Source organism: Aegilops tauschii, chromosome 5 (genome assembly GCF_002575655.3).
Source record: "Aegilops tauschii subsp. strangulata cultivar AL8/78 chromosome 5, Aet v6.0, whole genome shotgun sequence".
NCBI classification, from domain to species: domain Eukaryota; kingdom Viridiplantae; phylum Streptophyta; class Magnoliopsida; order Poales; family Poaceae; genus Aegilops; species Aegilops tauschii.
Genome location: NC_053039.3, coordinates 14,568,676 through 14,591,826, shown reverse-complemented (window position 1 = coordinate 14,591,826; position 23,151 = coordinate 14,568,676). Strand labels below are relative to the sequence as shown.

The following is a 23,151-nucleotide window of genomic DNA, read 5'->3' as shown; positions in this document are numbered from 1 at the left end:
ATCTACAAGGGTATGTAGATGCACTCCTTTCCCCTCGTTGCTAGTAAACTCCATAGATGGATCTTGGTGATGCGTAGAAAATTTTAAAATTCTGCAACGATCCCCAACAGGAAGGCCCCCGTAGGGCGGCGCCGGGACGGTCGGGCCATAACCACCGAGGGCCGGCGGCGCAAGGAGGGCGCCGTAGCCGGCGCCAGTCGGCTGGAAGGGCGCGCCGATGAACGCATGGTGGCTAGCGGGGAGAGCCTGCTGATAGTGCGACGCCCCCTGGTGTCCTGGTGGCTAGCGGGGAGAGCCTGCTGATAGTGCGACGCCCACGGGTGTCCTGGTGGCTAGCGGGGAGAGCCTGCTGATAGCTGGTGGCGACAACGGGTAACACCCGGCGGGTGCGGGAGGACGCGACTGGATTGGCGCGGCCGGTGGAGCGGTTCCACCGCAGATGGTGAAGTAGCCCGGAGAGTCCATGGACGGCGGCGGCTAGGGTTAGAGAAAGGCGCGGCGGCTGAAGAAGCGGCGGTGCGTATGGAAAAGCAGAGCAGCGCAGGGGCGGCAGCTAGCGAAGCGCGGCGCGGGCTGACTAGGCGGTCAACGCGGCGAAGTGGCAATGCGGGCGTGCGGCTGCAGCGCTACGAGACGCGGGCGGCGTGCGTGCAGCGGCTTGGTGCGGAGCGGCGTGCAGTGACGTGGGACGCGCGGGCTATAGCGGCGCGGGAGGCGCGGGCGCATCGGAGATCAGGTGGCGCGGCGGGCTACACGAAGCGGCAACGCGAGTGCGGCGGGCTACGCGGGCAGTCAACGCGGCACAAGCAGCCAACGCAAGCGCGTCAGGATACGCGAGCGCGGCTGGCTAGTAGGTAGGCAACGCGGCGCGCGGGAGGCGGAAGCGGGTGGTGGGGTGCGGCGGCGGCAGCGTCGCGTGGAGGCGCGGCGGCGGCGGCTACCCTAGGGTTAAATCGAAAAAGATGATACCATGTAGATAGACAATTTGCAATACGATGTATTGATCGGGATGCTAGTGCACGTATATATAATACAAGGGAAGGCCTCTACCTCAACTATACAAGACTATGAAGTGAGCCACAAGTCCAATACACGTGCAATACACAATACATACTCAACACATTGTAGCTGAAATTCAGGCTTTCCCAATAGTTGATCAGGAAATTAACTGGCTGTGTGATCGTTGCTTCACCCTTATTTTAATGAATGAAATCATTCCGCGAGTGCCAGGATCTCGAGAGAATGAGCAGAATTCTTTCACTGGCGTCACCAGTGCGGCGGGATAGGAGGACTAATAGCCAATCCGTACCCCTAAGAACGCACCGCCCCAAGCCGACTCGTAGTGTGTGCAGAATTCTATGTCCATGTTTTGTTTCCTGTTGCAACAGGGAAGGGAAAGCAAGCGAAAACTTCATGAAATGAGAAGTTGAATGTCAATAGTATGAAGTATAATGCGAAATTAGCATGGCCATTGGATAAATACTCTCATTGGAGCCTTATTCAAGATTTGTAACTCGCAGATGTAAAATCAATTTACTGACCAAGCAGTCAGCTGGAATATTGGAGGAAAACAATAGATGAGCTAGCCATGGCCTTAGAGAACACATCTTCCACATATGCTAGATATTTGATGATATTCCTTCAAGCAGAAAGCTTGCTTTACACATTCTATATTGCCTAAGCCGAAGTTCAGATCTTTATATAGACAATGCAGTTCGCCCTTTGTATCAGCCAACATATGTACACATATGTTGATATGTAGTTCACATTCACTGAAATCGGTCATGGACCCTACCATTAATATACTACATGACCCGCAGTTCCTGACTTTCATTGCATGTCAAGTGCTCTGTATAAGTGCGCTTAGCTCCTCGGCAATCGCGTAAAAGAAACTGATGTTCTGCAAGTACAACGAGTTTAGTTGTAACTTTTTCGAAGTAAGAGTATTGATCGCACATGAAGTGGTCTTTGCCTGTTCTACATGTTTAAGGAAAAATGTGCATGTAAGTTAGTTATGGTCCGAAGTTGAGCGGAAGCGGGAGTTGAAAGTACTGAGAGTGATTGGTGACTGGAAGTAAAGTGCACGTTAAAATAAAAGAACAAGAGAGAATAAATGGAGATGATGAAATAAATAGGACGAAGGTGTCTCATGGATTCTGGATTCCCCACTAGTGTGTGTCTTAACATAACATATGCGAATGCATAGTCTAGGTTTGGATAACTAAGACAGTTTGTATGTTTTTATAAGTGGGTGGAGCCAGGTACAAATATGTGCATAAATGTCGCAGCCATGTAACACATATGCCACCACGGTTCCTCCCCGCATGCAGGGTACGACAACAACGATTAAGGGTCTCTTAGTGGACATAGCTAAAGTCGTTCTCCGGCAATCCCCAATTGAGCAGTCGGGGAAGGAGGGATATAAGCTATCACCGCAATACCTCCACAAACCCAACAGTGCACCGATAGTAATAACCTTTACATCTCGACGGCAAGTGGTCGACTTCACCAAACATCGAAAACGATCATTAACATAAACATACAAGGAGGATGTAGAATACGCTCGGCATTCAACACCTAAACACACTAGGTTCCTCCATATCACCGAGAACTAGGGGTTTTACTCAGACATAAAGACAACAAACATCAAAGGGTCAATCATGGTTATCATGTATGAATTATGAAAGTAATACATGTAGGAATTCACCTAGGGTTTGTTATTACCATGGCGATGATAATGATGGTTGATGTCGAAGTCTCCTTGATTACGTTGTAGGAATCCTGGTGAAGTTTTTGATCTCTCTTTAGCTCTATTTCATGATCCGAAGCCATCGGGGTAAAATAATCGACTAGGAGGAGGCGACGTTGCCTGGCCGAGCACTGGTACAAGCAGGCGCGCTCGTACCAGGTGCCATCTTCTCTCTAGAAGCGCCCGTGTAGCTGGAATATTCTCCATTTGATTGCTGCTTCTTATGGTAAGTTCCATCATGCCAATCAATGTGACTTTCACCCATATACTTGTGTTTTCTTCTTTAATGCTCCAGATCTCCTCCATGGTGAGGGCCCTGGTGAAATAGGACATGTGTGGCGTTGAGGTCAATGGGGGGCAACACATGGACGACCGGCGCGGAATCACCATTTCCAGGGAGCCGTCCTGAGGTGACGTGGAGAAGCAGTACATTGCTGCCGAGTCATGTCCGGGAAGGTACCCGTATGTCGGCGATGTTGACAAGCGCAGTGAGTCGGGAAGACTATGCAGGCGGGCTACCGACGAGCTCGTGCTGGTCGCCGTCGTGGCGGCGACGAGAAGGCCCGGCTGGCGGAACCCTAGCAGAAGGAGGGCGGTTTTTGCGGCCTTGGCGGCGATGGCCTCGGTGTCCGGAGTGGCGGCCTGTGCATGAGCGACGCAGTGACTTCTCTTTTGCCTTTTCTTTCCTCCTCCGGTCGGCCCGCTTTGTTGTCTCGGGCGCTCTCTGCTTCGTGGTCATCTCTTTCTTTGACTTCTTCTGGGCCACTACGCGGGCGGCCACGATGGGGACGAGGGCGGTGGGGAAGAAGGCAGCGATGGGGTTGAATACGTCGGCCATGGCTCTAAGGAGAGGGGGGAAGGGGGGTTGGCGAGGAAATGTGGGAATGGAATGATGCGGCACCGACTAGCGGGCTTGGAGAGGACAATGGGAGGACGCAGCGGGCGTCCACGGCATGTTCGGAAGGATGCAACCCCGACCCAATTTTGGGTCAAAAATGGATCGAAGCGGATAAAAAAAACAGATATCTGTCCATTTGCGTTGGCCCGTTAGAGCTGCCCTTACCCGTCTTAGGAAAAGAGTAAAATGCACCATAAGTCCTAAAACTATTGAAGATGTGTTAGTTTAGTCCTATAACTTTGAAACTGCAGTTTTGGGTCCTAAAACTATTGAAGGTGTGTCATCTTAGTCCTATAACTTTGTAACTATAGTTTTGGGTCCCAAAATTATGTAAGTTTGTTCGTCTCAGGTCCTAAGCTTGCATGGCTAGCATCTATGGTGCATTTTTTTCAAATGAGCTCTTTATATGTGTTTACTTCCCCAAAAGTGGTCCATACACTTTGACGTCACAATGTGTGTTGCAACATGCACGTCCATCACCTATGTGGCCAGTCTACTCTCCTCGTTGGAGCTCAAGCCATCATGCCACTCATCGCCTGTAGTTTCAAAGTTATGGGACTAAACTTACATACTTTCAATAGTTTTAGGACCTAAAACTACAGTTTCAAAGTTATAGGACTAAAATGACACACCTCCAATAGTTTTAGGACCTAAAATTGCAGTTTCAAAGTTATATGACTGAATTGACACACGTCCAATAGTTTTAGGACTTATGATGCATTTTACTCTTAGGAAAAAAAGGGCCTGATTGTCCTACGCAGATCCAGGGGAGAGAACGAAAAAACAAAAAACGCTCTCTCTAGCAGTTGCCCTATTTCCTCCCCGATCTCTTCCCCGGTCGCCGGACGACGCCTTCCCGCCGCCGCCGTCGCCGTCGCTGCAGCGTCACAGGTTCGTTCCGTTCCCCTGATTTCTTTCTCAGATCGATCAACAGTGAGATAGCGTTACCCTGGGGGAGCGGGGCGGTGGATCAACGGGGCTGGGGCAGGGAAATGGATGCCGACGTGTTGTTGGACACTGTCGACGGAGCTCGATCCGCGGAGACCCGGCGCTGGACCGGGGCGGCGAGGCGCGGAGGAAACGGTGGCGCTCGGGGGGGGGGGGGGGGGGGGGGGGGGACGCGGTGGGGGAGGCCCGGCCCTTTGGTGCGCCGCCACAAGAGAGATGCCGATATGTGTGTGCTGCTGATATATGCGATTTATGCTTTGTGGCTGCTGCTTTGTTGTGCCTACACATACAAGAGTTGCTGATGCAGATGCTTATAGGTTTGCTGCACGTGAATTTTGTTCTGAATGCTGATTGCTGATTGAGAAAGGGAGGCCACGGCTGGGAGAGAGATAGAGAGAGGCGCTGATGCTGACTGCTGCGTTTTCTTCTCTGGATATTGCAACCGTTGTTTGTGTTTCTGCTTCAAGAAATAGAGGGAGAAATTGCTCATGTAAAGAAAGAGAGAGATTGGGAGAAATGTGTATTGTCTATTGGTTTGTAGCTGCGAGATTTTGCTTGTGCCGTTTAGATTTGTTTGTTCTCGAGAGCATCCGTGATGTTACATCCACTTTTACCCATCCTTGCACTTTGAGTTTTGACTTTTGACAGTGAAGAAAAACATTGGGGACTATGTAGTCTGAGATGCTATCATCTTCTTCTTTTGTTTAATTTGCTTGTTTGTTTGTTTATGGCTTTTCGTTGCTCCAAGTCATATGATCGATGATGTGATTCTTAACTGCGTTATCTATCTTGAAATCTTCTCAAGTACTGAAGAAAACATTACCTGCTGAGATCCAAGGCACCCTTGAAGTTCTTAACCTTTCCTTATTGTTTTGTCCGATTAACTTTCCTTGACAGTCAAGAGGTTTTTTTTCCCCTCCGAGTAGTATACTTTGCTGGCTTTTGACTTCTGTATGTTTGCAAAAAAGTAAGTTATGTAATAATATGGTATAATGTTCAGTTGCGTGTCCGTCCGTCTTTCTTTCTAGACATGTGATGTTTGATCGCGTGTTCATCCATAGAATCCATGTTTGGTTTTGTATCCATAGGTTCCGAGTTTGGTTTCGTAGATTCAGGTTGGGTCATTCATAACACTCTTTATGTTTTGGTCATTTATGATAGTGTTACAAGCCTTCTGATCAGAACTCATACTTCTATGCAGATAAATAAGAACAAGATGGTGATTAATGGTGATGCACCTGCAAGAGGGAGTGCAGCAGCTGCGGCAAGCTTGCGCAGACGTAGAACCACCAGCGGTGCTGCTGGAGGTGGTGGTGGCGCCAGTACAATGCTTCAGTTCTACACTGACGAGGCTGCTGGGCGCAAGATGTCGCCAAATGCTGTTCTGATCATGAGCATAGGGTTTGTTGCCGTCGTTGCTGTGCTCCATGTTTTCGGCAAGCTGTACCGTTAGGTTCCATATGCAAGCTGCACCTTGAACAGAGGAACTCATAGACTTAAATAACTGCATAGCAAATGACTGTCGTATCCTGAAGACATTTCCATATTTCCATATAAGTTTATATACCTGATAATATATACTGAGATGAGAAGTTAATTATGGTCGAATACTTGCAAGAAGCTTGGCTGAGGACTTGTTCTTTATTACAGTTATTAATTTTCCTGAGTCATTTGTTTCAAATATGTTCCATACAAGCCATTGCTGTTGTTTTACACATTAGTTCCTGAGTCTGAAGGAAATGCTCTGGTAGCATAAAAATTATGCTTGGCAGGTAGTAAAGGTGGGACTATACATATAGCTTTCGTTTGATAAGCATGTGACAAGTGTTGAGCAAGTCATTCAAGAACTGTTTGGTCGTCTGTTCTATCATGCGAAAAAAAGTAGAGAAAAAGAAGGCAAAAACTTCATGAAATGAGTAGTTCAATGTGAAGCGCATGAAGAATATGAAGGAGTTCATTGATGTCCATTGTATAAATATTCCCATTCAGGCCTTATTCAAGGTTTGTGCTTCGCAATGTCAAACTATTCCACATAGTAGTATGGAACATTGGAGGAAAACAAAGGACAGGCGAGCACTACTCGCGAAAGATATTTTCTACATATGCAACCTAGGCAGCACTTCAAATCTTTGGACATGCCATATGTTACATAAACTCCCTATGGCAGCAGACTACCATAGGTTACCTCTGCCTAGGGGGCTATTCAATTCTTTAGGTGAATGATGCATTTTTGAGATGATATATGAATTAACATATGTATATATCGTATTTATTGATCAAAAGGGGTTTCCCCCCGCCCCATTTTATTAAAAACAGGGCACACAGCCCAAACCGACAGTTTAGAGTTCTCGGATCTAGCCTAGAGTAGCAGAATCAGAAGTGTTTCTAACAGATTACATCTCAAACTAGCGAGCAAAAGGCTCAGAGAAGGCCAACAGGAACAAAAAGACACAAACTAGCGACAACTGATGACATAAGAGAGGCGCACGGCTCAGTCGGTGTGTGCCTTTAGCATGAAGCCTTCCTGCCTCTCAGCCCCCTGTCCAGGCTATTCGCAGCACTTCGCCTCTTCGACGGTCCAGGAGCAGGAGACAACGCCGTAGAAGCACAGACTGGTCTCCCCCACTTAGGATCTTCCACTGATGGAGCAGAGAACATGCCCTTTCCAAAATTGCCCTGGTGCTTGTCCACGGCACACCCTGAAAACACAGATCGTTACGCATAGTCTAAACGCTCCAAATGGTAGCAACAGAAGCAGTGCCAATCATACTTTTCTTATTATTAACATCCCATAGGGCAGAAAGCTCCTCCATACTACCCGGTTTTTGAAATCCAAAAATCTCCGCAACATCTTTCCAAATATTATCAGCAACCACACAATCGAAGAACAAATGACTAACAGTTTCATTCTCACAACAAAAAAGACAAGTCACATCATTCACAGGGCGTCTCTTACAGAGATTGTCTCTGGTAAGGATTTTATTATGATATGCTAACCATAAGAACACCAAGTACCTATGTGGTACTAGAATTTTCCCAAAAATAATAATCCATATAGGGGTAGAAACCCCACCCCAGTTAATCATCTCATAAAAGGAACTCACACTGTATACCCCAGACGCTTCAAGCGTCCAAACAGGGTGATCTTCCTCACTAGTTGGTTTCTTATTTGCAATCACTTGGTTTAGAACACCCCATCTAGCGAGGAAATCTTCGTCAACACATCGGTTGAAAGAAAGTTTCAGGGTTTTCCCATCCCAGACCTGGGAGACCTTACAGTTTTGTTGTTAACAAATCTCAAAAATATCCCAGAATTGAGTCTTAAGGGAGATATCTCCGACCCAATTATTGCTTGCCATTGCCTAAAGTCCACCTATAGAAAGGTCTTGCAGTGGCCAAAGCCAAGTAAATCCTTTCCAGAAAGGTGAGCCCACCCCTTGTTTTGACCAGAGCAAATTAGGTTTATCAGTATTGTATTTATGGTCAACTAACTTCACCCAGTCCCTATCACTGTTCTGGTAATATCTCTTAGCCCAGGAGGAGGCTAACAGTGCCATATTAAACTCCCTCAAGTTTGGAACACCAAGGCCACCAAACTCCTTCTTTTGGGAAATCATCCACCAGTTAGCTAGGTGATGTTTATGATTTTCATCAAGGTTCCCCCAGAAATGAGCCATCTGGGAAGTGATAGCTTTGATGGCCCATTTCGGGAACTTGATCACAGACATCAGGTACATAGGGATACTAGCTATGCAAGCTTTGAGCAAAATTAGCTTAGCTTCATAGCTAAGCAGTCTCCCTTTCCACCCACCAAAGCGTTTGATGATTTTATCGACAATGGGTTGTATGTCCTCTCTTCTCAGTTTCAAATAATGGAGTGGAACTCCAAGATAATTGAGAGAGAAAACCCCCACTTTACAACAGAAAATCTGGGCTAGTAGCTTGACCTCAGTAGGATCAAGATTGACAGACACCAGGTCACATTTATCATAGTTGATTTTTAACCCAGAAAGTCTTTCAAAGCAGGCAAGCAGCCACTTCAGGTTTTTTGCATGTTCAGGGTTAGAGTCAAGAAATAGTATAGTATCATCCGTGTATTGAAGACTGATAAGACTTTTAGGAACAATATGAGGGATAACCCCCGAAATTAACTCTGCATTAATAGCTTTGGCAAGCATCCTGGAAAAGACATCTGCAACAAGGTTAAAAAGCATTGGAGAGATCGGGTCCCCTTGTTTTAGGCCTCCCCCCCACACACAAAATATGGTCCAAGCACGTCGTTTATGTTGACACAAAAGGAACTCTGTTGTAACAAGGATATAATCCACCCTATCCATTTAGCCCCAAAACCTCGGGATTTTAACATTTCAACTAGGAAATTCCAGTTATCGCGGTCATATGCTTTCTCATAGTCTATTTTGAGGACAACCTCCGGTTTACCCGATTTGTGGACCTCGTGTATCCGCTTCATGCGCCGTGACAACACTCTCCAGGATGAATCTACCTCACACAAAAGCGGTCTGACATGGAGAGGGCAGTCTTTGCCCCAAAGGGGAGACCCTGGTGGTCATGGCTTTACTAAATATTTTTATAGAGCAATTGCTCAAGCAGATAGGCCTGAACTTTCTCATGTGTCTGGCATGTTAGGTTCTTTGGGAATAAGAGTAACGATAGAGTAGTTCAATCTTTGGATGTCTAGGGTACCACACTCAAAGTCTCTCACTAAATTCATAAAATCATTCTTGATCACCTCCCAGAATTGTTGATAAAATAAGAAGGACAACCCATCAGGGCCAGGAGCACCACTAGCATAAGAACCGATGATGGCCTCCTTGATTTCCTCCTCCGAAAAAGGTTTTTCTAATAACTAATTTTCAGCCTCAGTAACCAGTTCATCCGCAGACCAAAAATGGTCGCCCAGGTGGATGTTAGGTCTTGGTTCAAATCCAAAAGTGTTTTATAAAAGTCAATAGCCACCTCCAACATGTCTCTGGTGGAGTAGACAGGTCCTTCCGATCCCTCTAACACAGAGAGATGATTTTTCCATCTACGTTGGTTAGCCACAGCATGAAAATATGATGTGTTTTTGTCACCCTCCAGGATTTTCCTATCTCTAGATCGTTGCCACATGGCAGTTTCCTCCTTCTCCCAGATCCCCTGGAGCTCTTTTTTAATCTCTTCCATTCTGAGGATATCCCCAACATCCACTCTATTTTGTTCAGAGAAGACATCTAAAATATCAAATTCTTGTAGAAGGTCTTTTTTCTTCCTTTTCATGGCAGCTTCCAGGTTAATACTCCACCCTTTTACTGTCTTCCTGAATAGCTTGGCTTTAAAATGCCAAGTATCTATGGCAGAGCTAAAATGGGATGGAGTAGCCTAGATTTTTTCCACTAAGGCCTTAAAATCAGGCTGGCCTAACCACCATTTCTCAAACCTAAAAGGTTTGCTGGAAACCGCCTCCCCAACCCCTGAGTCCAGAAGTATAGGGGCATGGTCACTGCCAACTCTAGGCAGAGCACATACAGTGGTTAGGGGAAAGTGACTGTTCCAGTCAGTAGTAGAGAAAACTCTATCAATAGTCGCAAACAATGGGTTATCTTGATTATTGCTCCAGGTATAAACCCTATTGGATAGCTTGTTTTCCATCAGCCCCCACTTATTAATCCAATCGTTAAATAACAATGCCCATGAATTATTGATATTTCCAGAGGACTTTTCCTTGGCCTCTCTCACCAAGTTAAAATCCCCCCAAATAAAACTGGATAGGACATCCCTTCCATGACCTCATGCAACTCAGCAATAAAATCTACCTTATCCACAACATATGTTGTACCATAAACTACTATCAAGTGCCAACAAAACCCATCTGCTCTATTTTTCAAGGTGCAGATGATACAATATTTTTACAAATCACACCAATGAGCTCAAAGGAGCAAGAATTGAGTCCTACAAGAATGCCACCAGCAGATCCTACAGCAGGAAGCATATGCCAAGTATAATGAGTGGAACCAGCTAAAGCATTTAAAAAAGAGTCTCACAAAATTTCTTTTTTAGTCTCTTGAAAACCTACAAAATCTGGCTTATATTTATTAACAAGATCAGACAGGGACTGTAATTTCCCTTTTTGTCCTAAACCTATAATATTCCAGAACACTCCAATCATGGAATCTTAAAAGAATGTGTCAGGCTAAATAGCCCACCTCTCACAGCATTCCCATAATCACCTACATCACCAGCAGTGCCCCCTGGTGTGTTGGTGTTAGGAATACATATGTTTGGAGTACAAACTCCACTCCCCTCATATAACTCATTATCTAAATTATCAGGCAAGGAAATCTCAGGATTTTGTGAAGCAAATAAAAAGGCATTTTTCAGTTTCATCTCTTATGATATCATTAATGATTTGATTCTTCTCCTTATCATTATCACCAATATTAATATCAACTGTAGAAGCATAAGCCTCTAAAGTAGATGATGAATCAGTAGTGAAAGACTTACTTTTGAAAGTGGTAGGGATCTCCAGGTTTTTCTTCATTTTGTAAGCAGCAGCTTTCTCCATAATGTTTTGCCTGTTATGAACTCTGGTACTAGGAGCAATAACAGGGCCCCACTTGTTCTTGGCAGTAGGTTGCACATTGGAGAGAGCCAAGGTTTCCACCAGCCCCATCATCTTCAAACCATTGACTACAGGAGCTTCAAAAGTATCCATTTCCTCTTCAGAATCCCCAGCTTCACTGGCAATATCAGATTCAGAGTTGTCCATCTCCTTCAGCAGATCAGAGCAGTAGGTTTTTTGAATGGACACAGGGGAAGTGGCATTAGCAGGAACACTAGCTGCAGCAGTGGGAGTAGTGATAACACCATTATTCTCCTTGCTGGGTGCACTCAGGATTTTGACAGAGAAGGGCATGGGAGAACCTACAGTGTGTGTTTATGTTTCTCCCCCAGTCCCTTTGTCCTCTCTCATAGGAGAGCAACAAGCTTCCAGCAGAGCAGCTGGATGGAAGGTAATGCAATCATCTTCTTTCATTTGTTTCCCAGCAGATGACTTTTTTGAGGTAGTAGCCCTATTGGCCAGATCCAGATCATCAATAGGCTCTTCTTCATCATCCAGGATGTCTTTATCAATCTCCTCATCTTCCAAGTCCTTGTTATCATCGTATTTACTAGCATCGAAATCGATCATAGACCCAGTTTCATGTGTCTTAGTGTCTCATCCTTATTATCACGCAAATATGCATTGCAAACTTTTTTGAAGTCCCATGTGTATTGGTCGTCGACATCATTACAGAGCGGGGTCATGAGGTCGGCACGCTGGGAGATTTCACAGTCCATGGTCACGGGATGGTCATGAGTTTCGGCCATGACCGGCGGATCATCATGGGGATCGCCTTCCGTGTCTGCGAAGGAGCTGCTGGCTGTTTCTCCTTATCGATGTTGGTAGAGTTGCACTCGATTGGGACGTTGGGACTTGGGAGTCCTCGATCTGTTTCCACTGAGCTTTGCTTATGTGCAGAGGGAACCGTAACTGTTTGTATGCAGGCTGAGTAGGCACGTTACATGTGTTTCAGCTGCCAATACACTAGATTTTATAAGTAGAAGAAATATCAAAATTTCCAGTGGATGACAATTCATTCAGAAATTCGTGTGTTCCATATTCCAGTGAAATGAGTCGTTGGATCTCAGTTGCATGAGGAAGGGGGAGATGTTCATGAATGTCCATTGTATAAATACTCCCACTCCGGCTTGTTCAAGACTTGTGATTTGTAAATGTGAAATCCATCTACCGATTAGTATAAAATACTGGAGTAAACCAAAATATGATCAAGTATCACTGTATCAGTTGCAACAGATCACCTACTCTGTCCAGGCTACATAGGTGGCACTTCACACAGACCATGTAACGTCGTTAACTGGTAGTCGTGCTCGGGGTCGCCCGGTCTCTCTATTTCCACCATGCAAGTGCACTGAAATTCGCACTGATCATTTATATGGATAGCATGTCTATCAATGTATTATATAAAGAAGGAAATGGTACAAGAAACTCATGCACATCGTCCCGCATCTGCAAGAATTATCCACCGATTACTATGCACCTGCTATTCGCTAACCATTCACCTAGACGTCGCCAAGAAGTAGCCATCTATGTTTTCTTTTAACAAGCCAACTCGGGTGATGTGATTCTCCTTTCTGTTTTCCTCCAAGGATGAGCGGGCTGCTAGTATCAAACTGAAAGTTCAAGAGACTAAACAGAGATTAGGGGGAAAAACAAATCTAAGGATAATCACCTTAGAGAAGTTCGTTTAATGTACAATGTTTCCTTCTTAGAGCAAGTACAATAAGTCTAGTCAGCTGGCTATAAGGAGTACCACGTCAGCAAAAATCACTGTTGGAGGAGTGAGAAGGAACGAAAAAGGAGGTAGCGGGCGCTCCAGCTATTGCCCGCTCCAGCGCGATCGAGAACCAACAAAAGTAACCCGCATGCAGCGGTGTGAACCAGCCTCCCTTACGTTTCCCCCAATCAAGTGTGCATCCTTACCTCCCTTTACATGCAAATATTAAATACTACTAGCTAGCTTAGGCTAGTCATAGTGGGAGTAACTTAGATAGTAACATAGCGCACTTCAAGAAAATTTTGCTTATGTGGCAAGTAATTAATGAAAGGAGGTAACATAATATGTTACTGTAACATAGCGCTTCCCGAGACAAGATGAGTCTACAAGTTAATAAATGAAACCATCTATGATACTACTCCCTCCATTTTTGTTTAAAGGGCGCAACTCCAAATTCAGTCGTTTTCACAATCGCAGCATGCAAAGGCGCAATACATTAATTAGAGTCTTAATTTCTCTCTTTCCTCTTCCCTTCCGGAGTCTGCATGCAAGTGGGAACAAGTTGTGGCTTGTAGAGGTGTGAACGCAGATTACTTTATTTGCATGCCGTCGTCTGTACTCCCTCCGTGTTGCATGCAGAAGCTGTTGCTCTCCTTTTCCCACCGCCTCCTCTTCCTCTTGTGTATAAAAGTGCAGACATTGCTTCCTCTTCCTTGAGCCAGCGAGCAGGAAGGCAACATGGAGAAGCTCGGCGAGGTTGAAGAGGTGCAGGGCGAGGTGGAGGTTGTCAAAGAACTCGAGGATGACGAGGTGGAGGTAACACATGGCCAGGTGATAGAACTCGAGGATGAATTCGAGAGGGTTTATACAACCATCCAAGATCTTTTTCAGATAGTTGATCGTGCAACCAATGTCGGAGCTGGTGAATCAAGGATTTCGGCTAGGACAAGGTACATCCGCATCACTAACCTCGCGCTGCGACGCAGGGCTACGTCTTCATGTGATGGATGCATCTTCCCTGCAATGTGCCGCAACTGTGGTGTGCGTGGTGAGGCATCGATTTTTTGCTGTCTTGCTTGCTCTCTGCCGGTGCCAATGGACGTGGTACCTTGTGAGTTGTGCGGAAATCCACTTCTGTGTGATGATTACTGGTGCAAGGACTGCGCAATGACTGTGGGAATTGGTGAAGATGGTGTGTGCTCTTGTTGCGGTCGCAACACCTCAACCGTTGCCGAAGATGACAATGCATTTGTGCCGGACACCGAGATGAACTAGGCTTCATGTTGAACAAGAAATAGCCATGTTTAAGTGGATCTTGGTTGTGCTAAGTTTTTTATCAAAGTTATCACTGTCAAAGTGCAAAAGACAGTCCCAATATTGCATTGTAAACAAACTTTCAAAGACAGTATTCTCTGTCAATGCTAATGTTACAACTCATGTTGAGTTCAAGTATTGAATTGCCTGCTCGACATATTCTCTGTCAATCGTCAAACGAACCTGGAGAAGACCTTGTCTCTCTAGTGCTTTTTTCTTCAAGTGAGGAACAACATAGTGGATAGACCCCTTGTGCTTGATGATCTCTCTCATGCACGCTTGATGACTCAACCAGATCCTATTGAGCCTTTGATGGGGGTACTCAGCTAGGGATTGATTAACCTATGACACATGACATGAAAAACTCAAAACAGTTCATACACAAATAGGTATATATCACATAGAACATAAAAAGAATACCAACCAAGATCTAATCAGTGCAATACCTTTTGGACAATCTCGAGTAGGGTCTTGGGCATCTTTCTATGGAACATTGCTTGAATTGAGGCAAACCAACCAAGATCTAATATGTTTGTGTCAGGAGAATTAGGTGGTTGGTATATCATCCTAATATCCCAACCACCCCTAGCAGCTTCCTGCAAAAAAGTGGATCATCTGGTTTTATATGAGTCTTAGCATTGTCCTGCTGTACGTAGATGGTATTCCATCTATCGCTCTCAGGCCACTTCTCCTTTATAGCCGGCAGTACGTATTTCACTAAGTACTCCCGACTTTTCTCCCTGTCCACTGTATCTGCAGGCTTCAGCTCCCATGCCCCCCTCAACCTATGGATATAGAAACAAATATACTCAAACATAGCACAAAGTAGTGAATAATGTGCACAATTTTTTTTAGCACAAAGTAGTAACAAGAACAAGTACCAACCTATTCTGACTTCTCTTTTTAGCTTGCACCCACTCTGTGTAAGCCCAAACCCCTATCTTGCCATCAAACACACAATTGCCTTGAGCATCATACCTTGGTCTAGCCATTGCGGACAAGAACATAATTTTCTGAATGTGGCTTTTATTTTTACATTCCCGGTGTGGTGCCTCCTCTCTATGACTCAAATACATGTTCTGGGTCTTCCGCGTGCGATAAAACCATTACTCATCTATATGAACCACATCCATATCAGCCCTAAATGTGGGATTAATACCACCTAGGGATGTTATGCTACATGGTTCAAGATGCATAAGAGCATACTCCAGACGAGCCCTTTGGTTTGCATCAGTCAAGGCGGGCTTCAATTCACTTGTTATTCGTCGAATTTCCTTCATCTTCAACCTATCATTCAGAAATCCATAAAATAAAGGAATGTTGACATGTAGAAATTTGACAACAATTCAGTAGTAGAACTCTCACCTCCTCCAAACAGTGGTAGTTGACAAGTTTAGATGTCCAGCAACTTGTTCTAATGTTGTTCTCTCTCCAGGTGGGATGGCCTCCAATGCATCTATGTTTAAATTTATCTTTTTCCTTCCTGATTTGAGCTTCCGATTGTTTTTTACCCCTGTAATGCCTCCACCATTTTTAGCCTGCTGCCATACCCTTTGCACTATTCTCCTTGGACATTCACAAGCTAGTGCAACAGCTTTAGAAACTCCATGCTTCAACCTATTACCCCCACCATTACGGGCAAGGATCTCAGAATATATGTGTCGCTTATCATCTGTACGGTAGTGCGTTCTTGTCTCCTTGTTCGACATAACATCTAAATGCATTGGACAGAATAATTAGATGCGAAAAATATTGAATATTACTGAAACACACAAATATGATCAAAAGGTGCTTACTCAAATCGATAGGTTCTTTTTGGATTTGAACATGCTCCTGACTAGGAGGGTATTCGTCGGCATGGGCAAAATTTGGGTTGTATCCAACCCCTCAGTAGCCAATTGTTGGAGTGTCTCCGTTGGTCATCTCCTGCCCATTCTGTCCAGCAAGGCCGAACCCAGTTCCTTTGATCATGCACACGTGGTAGCAGACAAGAGTTTAGGGTACATGATCATCTAAAACTACAAAAAACTATGAGTACATGATCTACAACTAGGGTTTAGGGTTTACCTTCTATGGTGGCAGCACGGGAGGATCCATCTCTGATCCGTATGCCACCGGCGCCGGAACTGAAAGTGAAGCCCATGGACTCACTGCCGCCACTGCCGAACGAGATCCCGCCGCCACCATTGACGAGGCTAAACCCCACGAACGAAGATCTTACCATCTCTCCGCTACCTGCCACGGCTCTGCCAATGGAGACACTCCAGTTCGAGGAACCGGCCTCGTTAGGTGCCGGAGGACGAGATGGGCGTGCGAGGCCGACGCGCCGTCGAGGCAATGTCGTTGGAGGAGGATGCGGCTCCGAGCGAGCGGTGCCAATGGAGAAAGTTGGCATCGACGCGCGTCCAGTGAGACCAAGAGGAGGAGGAGGAGGAACTGCTCCTGGTGGCGGCGATCTAGGTTGGAAAGCCACCCGCGAAAGCCCATGGAGGCCAAGAGGAGGAGGCCGGCGATCTGATCCCCCTGGCTGTGGCGGCGCCATTGCAGTGAGATGGAGGAGAGATGCAGACCGATGTCTGTTCGTGTGCCTCCATCTGCACACATATATAAAGAGAGCACCGGCGGGAAGATCGGCGGGAACTATTGATCAGTGAAAATTTCGTTTACAATTTGGCAGCGGGGAAGATCGGCGCGAGTTTTCGATCGGAGATGAAATTTTCACTCGCGTTTTTTATGGAAACTGAGCGGGGAGAAAGGAACGAGTGCGGGAAGAAGAAGAAAGAGAGGAAATCGCGGCTGGAATTGGCTCCACCAGTGCATGCAAGGAGATGGCTCACTGATTTGCCGTGGGGGTTACTAAGCGTTTTTAACGCGATTAGTTAGGCGCAGAACCGTAACTCCCGATGCTAATTTCACGTCCCACGTCCAGATTTTCGTCCAATTGCTAGGCACCTTGGTCCCAGAGACTTTGGAGCTGCGCCCTTTAAACAAAAATGGAGGGAGTACTATTATGTTACTTTGTATTATGAAGATAGTAACTTAGACTAGCACTAGTAGAAAAAGGGGCTTTTACCCCGGTTGGTAAGGGACTTTTGTCCCGGTTTTCGAACCGGGACTAAAGGGTTGTTACTAAAGCCCTAACCCTTTAGTCCCGGTTCTTACACGGACCGGGACAGAAGGTCCTCCACGTGGCCGCTGCTGCCAGCCCAGGCAGGGGGGCCTTTGGTCCCGGTTGGTGACACCAACCGGGACCAACAGGCAGGGCCTTTTGTCCCGGTTGGTGTCACCAACCGGGACCAATAGGCATCCACGCGTCAGCATTTTAGGGGCTGGGGTTTTTGTTTTTTTTTGAAGGGGGGGAGGTTGGGGGGTTAATTTAGGTGTTTCATATATTGTGTTAGCTAGCTAATTAATAGAGAGAAGTGTCCTCTCTTATCTCCGTGCTTGGTCGACGCTACGTACTATATACGTATGGAGAGGACTAGACACGCTAGCTAGTAAGCAAATGAAGGAAACAGAAGATCGTCATGAACATATGCATACAGAGAGAAGTGATATCGACCACCTCTCCTTCTCCGAGAGATTGGTCGAACAACAAGTTCTCGTATATCTATCTGACACTACCGGCTACATATATACAATAATTATCTCTTACAATATAATCTCCTAATTAAATTGTAAGAACACAGGATCCACATAGTATTCTCCGTTTTCAGCGATCACGTGGTCAAGGAAGAATGCCGCCAATTCCTCTTGAATTGCTCGCATACGATCTGGTGCTAGGAGTTCATCCCGCATCCGAAAGATCTAATTTGAAGAAGGGGGTCAATACATATATATATGAATAAATGAAAATCGACACAAATGATGGTAATAAAATAAAATTGTGAATATTATTGCTTACGCACTTCATATTGTTCGTCAGAGTAGCCCCGCTCACAGGTCGTGTGGCGGATAGACTCGCAAACGTAGTATCCACAGAAATCATTCCCTTGTTCCTGCCACAACCACTTTACAACAAATAGAGGTCAATCTAACTGATAAGCAAGCATGGTAAATGGTATTGATGAAACTAGCGCTTGAATCACTAGGAGATGTGCGGAACATGCTACTATAGTACTTACTTTCGGGTGTCTAAATTGCAGCTTCTTCGGCAGTCCCGGAGCTTTTGTGGTGAATTTTCTCCAAACCCTGCCAGACAAAGAAAACAATTACTTGATATCAGGAAATGAACAAAGTTGCTGATATGGTGGATAATGATCGATTTAACTTACTTCTCGAGCATTTGAGTCATGTCCGCATAGTCCTGGGGATCTTTTCGTCTCGAGTCTAAGACGGTTACTACTCCCTGCTCAAGCTTAATCTCTAGGAGAATATAGTGGAAGTGCGCATGCATGCATAAGTCATCAATTACATTACCATAACCTGGACTAATAAGGGAAACCGAATATGCACAAGACAGTAACACTCACTTGAAGTTGTAAGGAAAGAGTATTATATCTTTGTTTTGATTTAATACCAACGATCGTAGCAAGTTGGCCTCGGCTTCTTTGGCATGTTTTTCAACCGTATATGCATCTATGAGATTTGTGTTAATGAACCCAATATCACCGATTTGTCTTTTCTTCAATTCGGCGATCTTCAATCTGCATAATATAGTGAGGATAATTATAAATGCATGCAATGAAAGAGCTGACCTATATAGAGAGACTTAATGACAGAAGTAGTACTACTTACAGACAGTAGCAAGTGATCGTTGATTTATCGAGGGCCTTTTGATTGAAAAACTGGAAGAACTCCTCAAATGGAACATTCAGCAGTTCAATTCCAACGAGGTCATGCTCCGGTTTAACTCTCAGCGTCAAAGTATTCATCCCATCAGACTCTCTGCAGGTTTTCATGTACCAATCATGTAATCTTTGCATCATCGTTGTTAGAGATCTTTCATCTTTGACGAGAGGCTTCCCGTAATGGTATTTGTGTTCGTCCACCTCCATGATTTCATAATGTACATCGTCGGGCAGGTAATCTCCAAGATTGCTATAACCGGCCACCATCCTCGGATCATTAGCGACGATGTCTTTAGACACCTTGAGCGGGGGGCACGGTTGGTTCGCTTGTTCGCCGAGCTGGGCAATTTTTTTCCCAGCGACGATGTCTTTAGACACCTTGAGCGGGGGGCACGATTGGTTCGCTTGTTCGCCGAGCTGGGCAATTTTTTTCCCAGCTCGTCATTCTTTTAACCTTTGATCACTGACAGTACTTCCCGACCGCTCCGCTTCGACAAATGTCTTTGCAATAATACGCTCATAGTTGCCTTTCGGCGGAGACTTTGGTGGTTTTGTCAGGGCAGCCAGAGTGCGCTTCGCTTTCACCGGATCTACCTTCTCCTCCGGAGGTGGATGTTTCTTTGCTTTCACCCCTTGAAAGAAGTTTGTCACTTCGGCTCGCACGATCTTCGTGTTCTCCTCCGGGGTCCTCTCGTATGGTAACTTCTCTGGAGTCTTCAGAGAAGGACCGAATCTATATTGCCTCCCGCCTCTGGCAGCTGTATTGCTAGACGCCGGCAGAGCAGACAGAGCGGCTGCGGCTATCTTCTTTCCTTGCTTACGAGGCGGAGGAGAAGGACTACGACGCGCCGGAGCAGCCGGAGCGGCGGCGGGTCTCTTCCGCCCTTGCTGACGAGGCGGAGAAGGAGGAGGCTGGCTGCTCTGGCACGCCGGCGCAGGCGGAGAAGGAGGCGGAGTGCCGCCACACGCCAGAGAAGGAGGCTGAGTGCCCTGATCACTCGCCGGAGGAGGAGGCGGAGGAGGAGGCGGAGTGCCGCCACGCGCCGGAGAAGGAGGCTGAGTGCCCTGATCACTCGCCGGAGGAGGAGGCGGCGGAGTGCCCTTACTCGCCGGAGGCATCCAGTTCGGAAGGTTAATGAGCTCCTTCCGCCATAGGCACGGAGTCTTCAGAGCTAAACCCAGCCGAGTCTCCCCTTCACCGGTAGGGTGGTCAAGCTGGAGGTCCTCAAATCCCTCCGTTATTTCATCCACCATCACCCTAGCATATCCTTCTGGAATCGGCCGATAGTGGTAGGTTGCGCCGGGTTCAGGAGGTAAAACAGAGCCAACAACCGCCTTGACTTTGAAGTTCTGCCATTGCGCCATAAGGTGGCAATGTTGAGACTCCGTGATAGGATCCACGGGGTAGCTAGCAAGAGCCGTCAAGACATGCTCCGGCTGAAGCAGCTCGGTGGAAGCCACGCTGCTTCTCTGCTGAGATGGCGGGGTAGCTTTGGGGGTAGTTTCGGCATGTCGATTGCCGTCTCGTTCCTCTAGCGCTTGAACCCTTTCGTGCAGCTTCTGAATTTGGGTCTGCTCCATTTTTTTCCTCCTCTCCTGGCTTTTGTAACCGCCTGCGTCCGGAAAACCAGCCTTCCACGGAACGGAGCCTGGCGTGCCTCGTGTCCGTCCAGGGTGCTCAGGATTCCCGAGGGCCATTGTGAGCTCGTCGTTCTCTCTGTCTAGAACGAACGTCCCTTCCTGCGCTGCATCGATATATTGCTGAATCTTCTTGACTGGTATTCTCAAAAGCTCGTTCGTCCAAACGCACCTCCCTGATACAGGGTCCAATTTTCCGCCAGCCCCGAAGAACCAAGTCCGTCAATGGTCTGGCCAGTTCATTGTCTGTGGTTCGATCCCCTTTTCAAGCAGATCATTCTCAGCCTTGGCCCACTTAGGCCGGGCTTTGAGGTAGCCACCTGACCCCGTGCGATGGTGAAGCTTCTTCTTCGCAGCATTCTTCTTGTTTGTCGCTGACATCTTCTTACTCTTTTCCGATGTCTTGTGGGCCACAAATGCAGGCCAGTGATCTCTGATCTTCTCATACCGGCCGATGAATTCCGGTGTCTCTTCTTTGTCGACAAACGTTTTCAGCTCATTCTTCCACCTCCTGAATAGGTCTACCATCTTCTTAAGAGCATGAGACTTGATTAATTGCTCTTTAACTGGCTTCTCCGGATCCTCCTCTGGCGGTAGGGTGAAATTTGCCTTCAACTCAGTCCAAAGATCATCTTTCTGCATATCATTGACATAAGACACCTCAAGGTCTTCCTTCTTAGGCTTATACCATTGGTGGATGCTGATCGGGATCTTGTCCCTAACAAGAACCCCGCACTGAGCAGCAAATGCTTCCTTTGTCCGGATGGGTTCAATCGGTTGCCGTCGCGCGCGATTGCTGTGATCTCAAACCTTTCATCCGAGCGCAACTTTCTCTTCGGGCCTCGTCTCTTTACCGAAGTTGTGCTTGATCTGGAGGGCTAGAAAAAAGAAGAAAGACGAGAGTTAATTAATATGTGTACATACCAAAACAATGAATGCATCAATTAGCTAGTCAGCACAGGCTTAACTAATATATTTACCTGGCCGGACTCTGTTCGGTCACCGGAGCCGTCACCACGGGCTCCTTCTTGCACCAGCATTGGGTCACCGGAGCCATCATAATCATGTCTTTCCTCCTCCACTCTTCGATCACCGTAGCCTGCTTCTTCACCCTGTTCTTCCAGACCATCATTGTCGTTAAGATACGACAAGATATCACCTCCGGCTAAGATTATGTCCCCCAACACCTCTTCTGCTTGCTCGTCTCGTCCGTGCTCCATTGTTTCTGCAAATATTACAACATGGCAATTATTACACAAACATGACAGCAGGTGGATATATTAGTGCAAACGTAGACCTAGCTTATCCCGGGTTTGGGGTGGCCTCGGCAACGCTTCAAGGGTAGGGGCGCGGCGGGAGGGGGTAGGAGACCGACATCGTTTTTTTTCTAGGGTTTGGGTGTCCTCGAGAGTTTTGGTCGAGCGAGAGGGCCCGGGGGTGCTCCCGTGGTATAAGTTATCACGGTCGAGAGGGGGTATAAATATCGACCGTCCATCATGTCGAAGTTATCTGCGAGGGAGTTATATATATCGACAACGACGACATACATACATGGGAAAATAATGTTATCGGGGAGGGGGTATATCGACAACGACATACCCGATAAAAATAAGAAGACGAAGAAGAAATAAAAAGAGGAGAAGAAGAAAGGAATAGAGGAGAAGATCGAAGAAAAAAAGAAGAAAAAGAAGAGGAGAAGAAGAAAAAATAGATATATCTATTTTTTCTTCTTCTCCTCTATTCCTTTCTTCTTCTCCTCTTCTTTTTCTTCTTTTTTCCTCTTCTTGTTTATTTCTCCTCTTCTTCCTCTCCTCTTCTTCTTCTCCTTTCTTCCTCTTCTTATTTTCTTTTTTCCTATCCTTCTTTTTCTTCTTCTTCCTTTTCTTCCTAGCTAGATATATAAAACTTTTCTAAAAATGTAACTTTTGCATATATATAAAACTTTTTCTTCTTCTTCCTTGTTCCTTCTCTTCCTTCTTTTCCTAAATATAAAAAACTTTTCTAAAAATGAAACTAACCTAAAATGGACTAAATCAGAGAACATATATAGATAAAACTTTTCTAAAAATCTATGTTTTGCATACATGAACATATATATACACAGAGAACATACATAAATATATACATTTTTATAAAAATGCAAAAAACAAAAAATCTGAAAAGAGGACATATAATCAGATATACACACATACATATACTTACACATATACATATAATCTGGAAAAAACATCATATATATGTGAAAAAATAGGGAGGCAGGGGGCGGCGCCGGCCTGACCAAAGGAGAGGTGTGGTGTGGTCGGGGCAGGGGCAGAGGCACGGCGCGCGTCGGGGTAGAGGGCGGCGACGGCAGCGTGGTCGGGGCAGGGCGACGGCGGCGTGGTCAATCAGGGCAGGGCGAGGCAGAGGCACGGCGAGGGCCCGCGGCGTGGTCGGGGCAGCTGGGGCGACGACGACGTGGTCGTGGCAGGGGCGCGC

At 46.2% G+C, this 23,151-nt stretch overlaps 1 protein-coding gene, 2 non-coding genes and 1 pseudogene across 3 annotated transcripts; 3 read left to right on the top strand and 1 right to left on the bottom strand.

Annotated features, from left to right (window-relative positions):
• Window positions 1–4,399: 4,399 nt before the first annotated feature.
• Window positions 4,400–6,203, top strand: LOC109747555 (protein transport protein Sec61 subunit beta). Its single transcript, XM_040388674.2, has 2 exons — window positions 4,400–4,538; window positions 5,797–6,203. The coding sequence occupies exon 2, from the start codon at window positions 5,812–5,814 to the stop codon at window positions 6,046–6,048; it is 237 nt and encodes a 78-aa protein (XP_040244608.1). The 5' UTR covers window positions 4,400–4,538; window positions 5,797–5,811; the 3' UTR covers window positions 6,049–6,203.
• On the top strand, window positions 5,179–5,282 carry LOC120965760 (small nucleolar RNA snoR26). Its single transcript, XR_005758783.1, has one exon. It is a non-coding gene; the product is annotated as a small nucleolar RNA snoR26 (small nucleolar RNA).
• Window positions 5,348–5,433, top strand: LOC120965763 (small nucleolar RNA snoR27). The gene has a single exon (XR_005758786.2). It is a non-coding gene; the product is annotated as a small nucleolar RNA snoR27 (small nucleolar RNA).
• An 8,208-nt stretch (window positions 6,204–14,411) lies between the features above and the next one.
• Window positions 14,412–16,047, bottom strand: LOC141023259 (uncharacterized; annotated as a pseudogene).
• Between the last annotated feature and the right edge of the window lie 7,104 nt (window positions 16,048–23,151).

Coding starts and splice junctions, on each gene's coding strand:
- LOC109747555 (XM_040388674.2), top strand. CDS start 5,812: ATGGTGATTAATGGTGATGCACCTGCAAGAGGGAGTGCAGCAGCTGCG.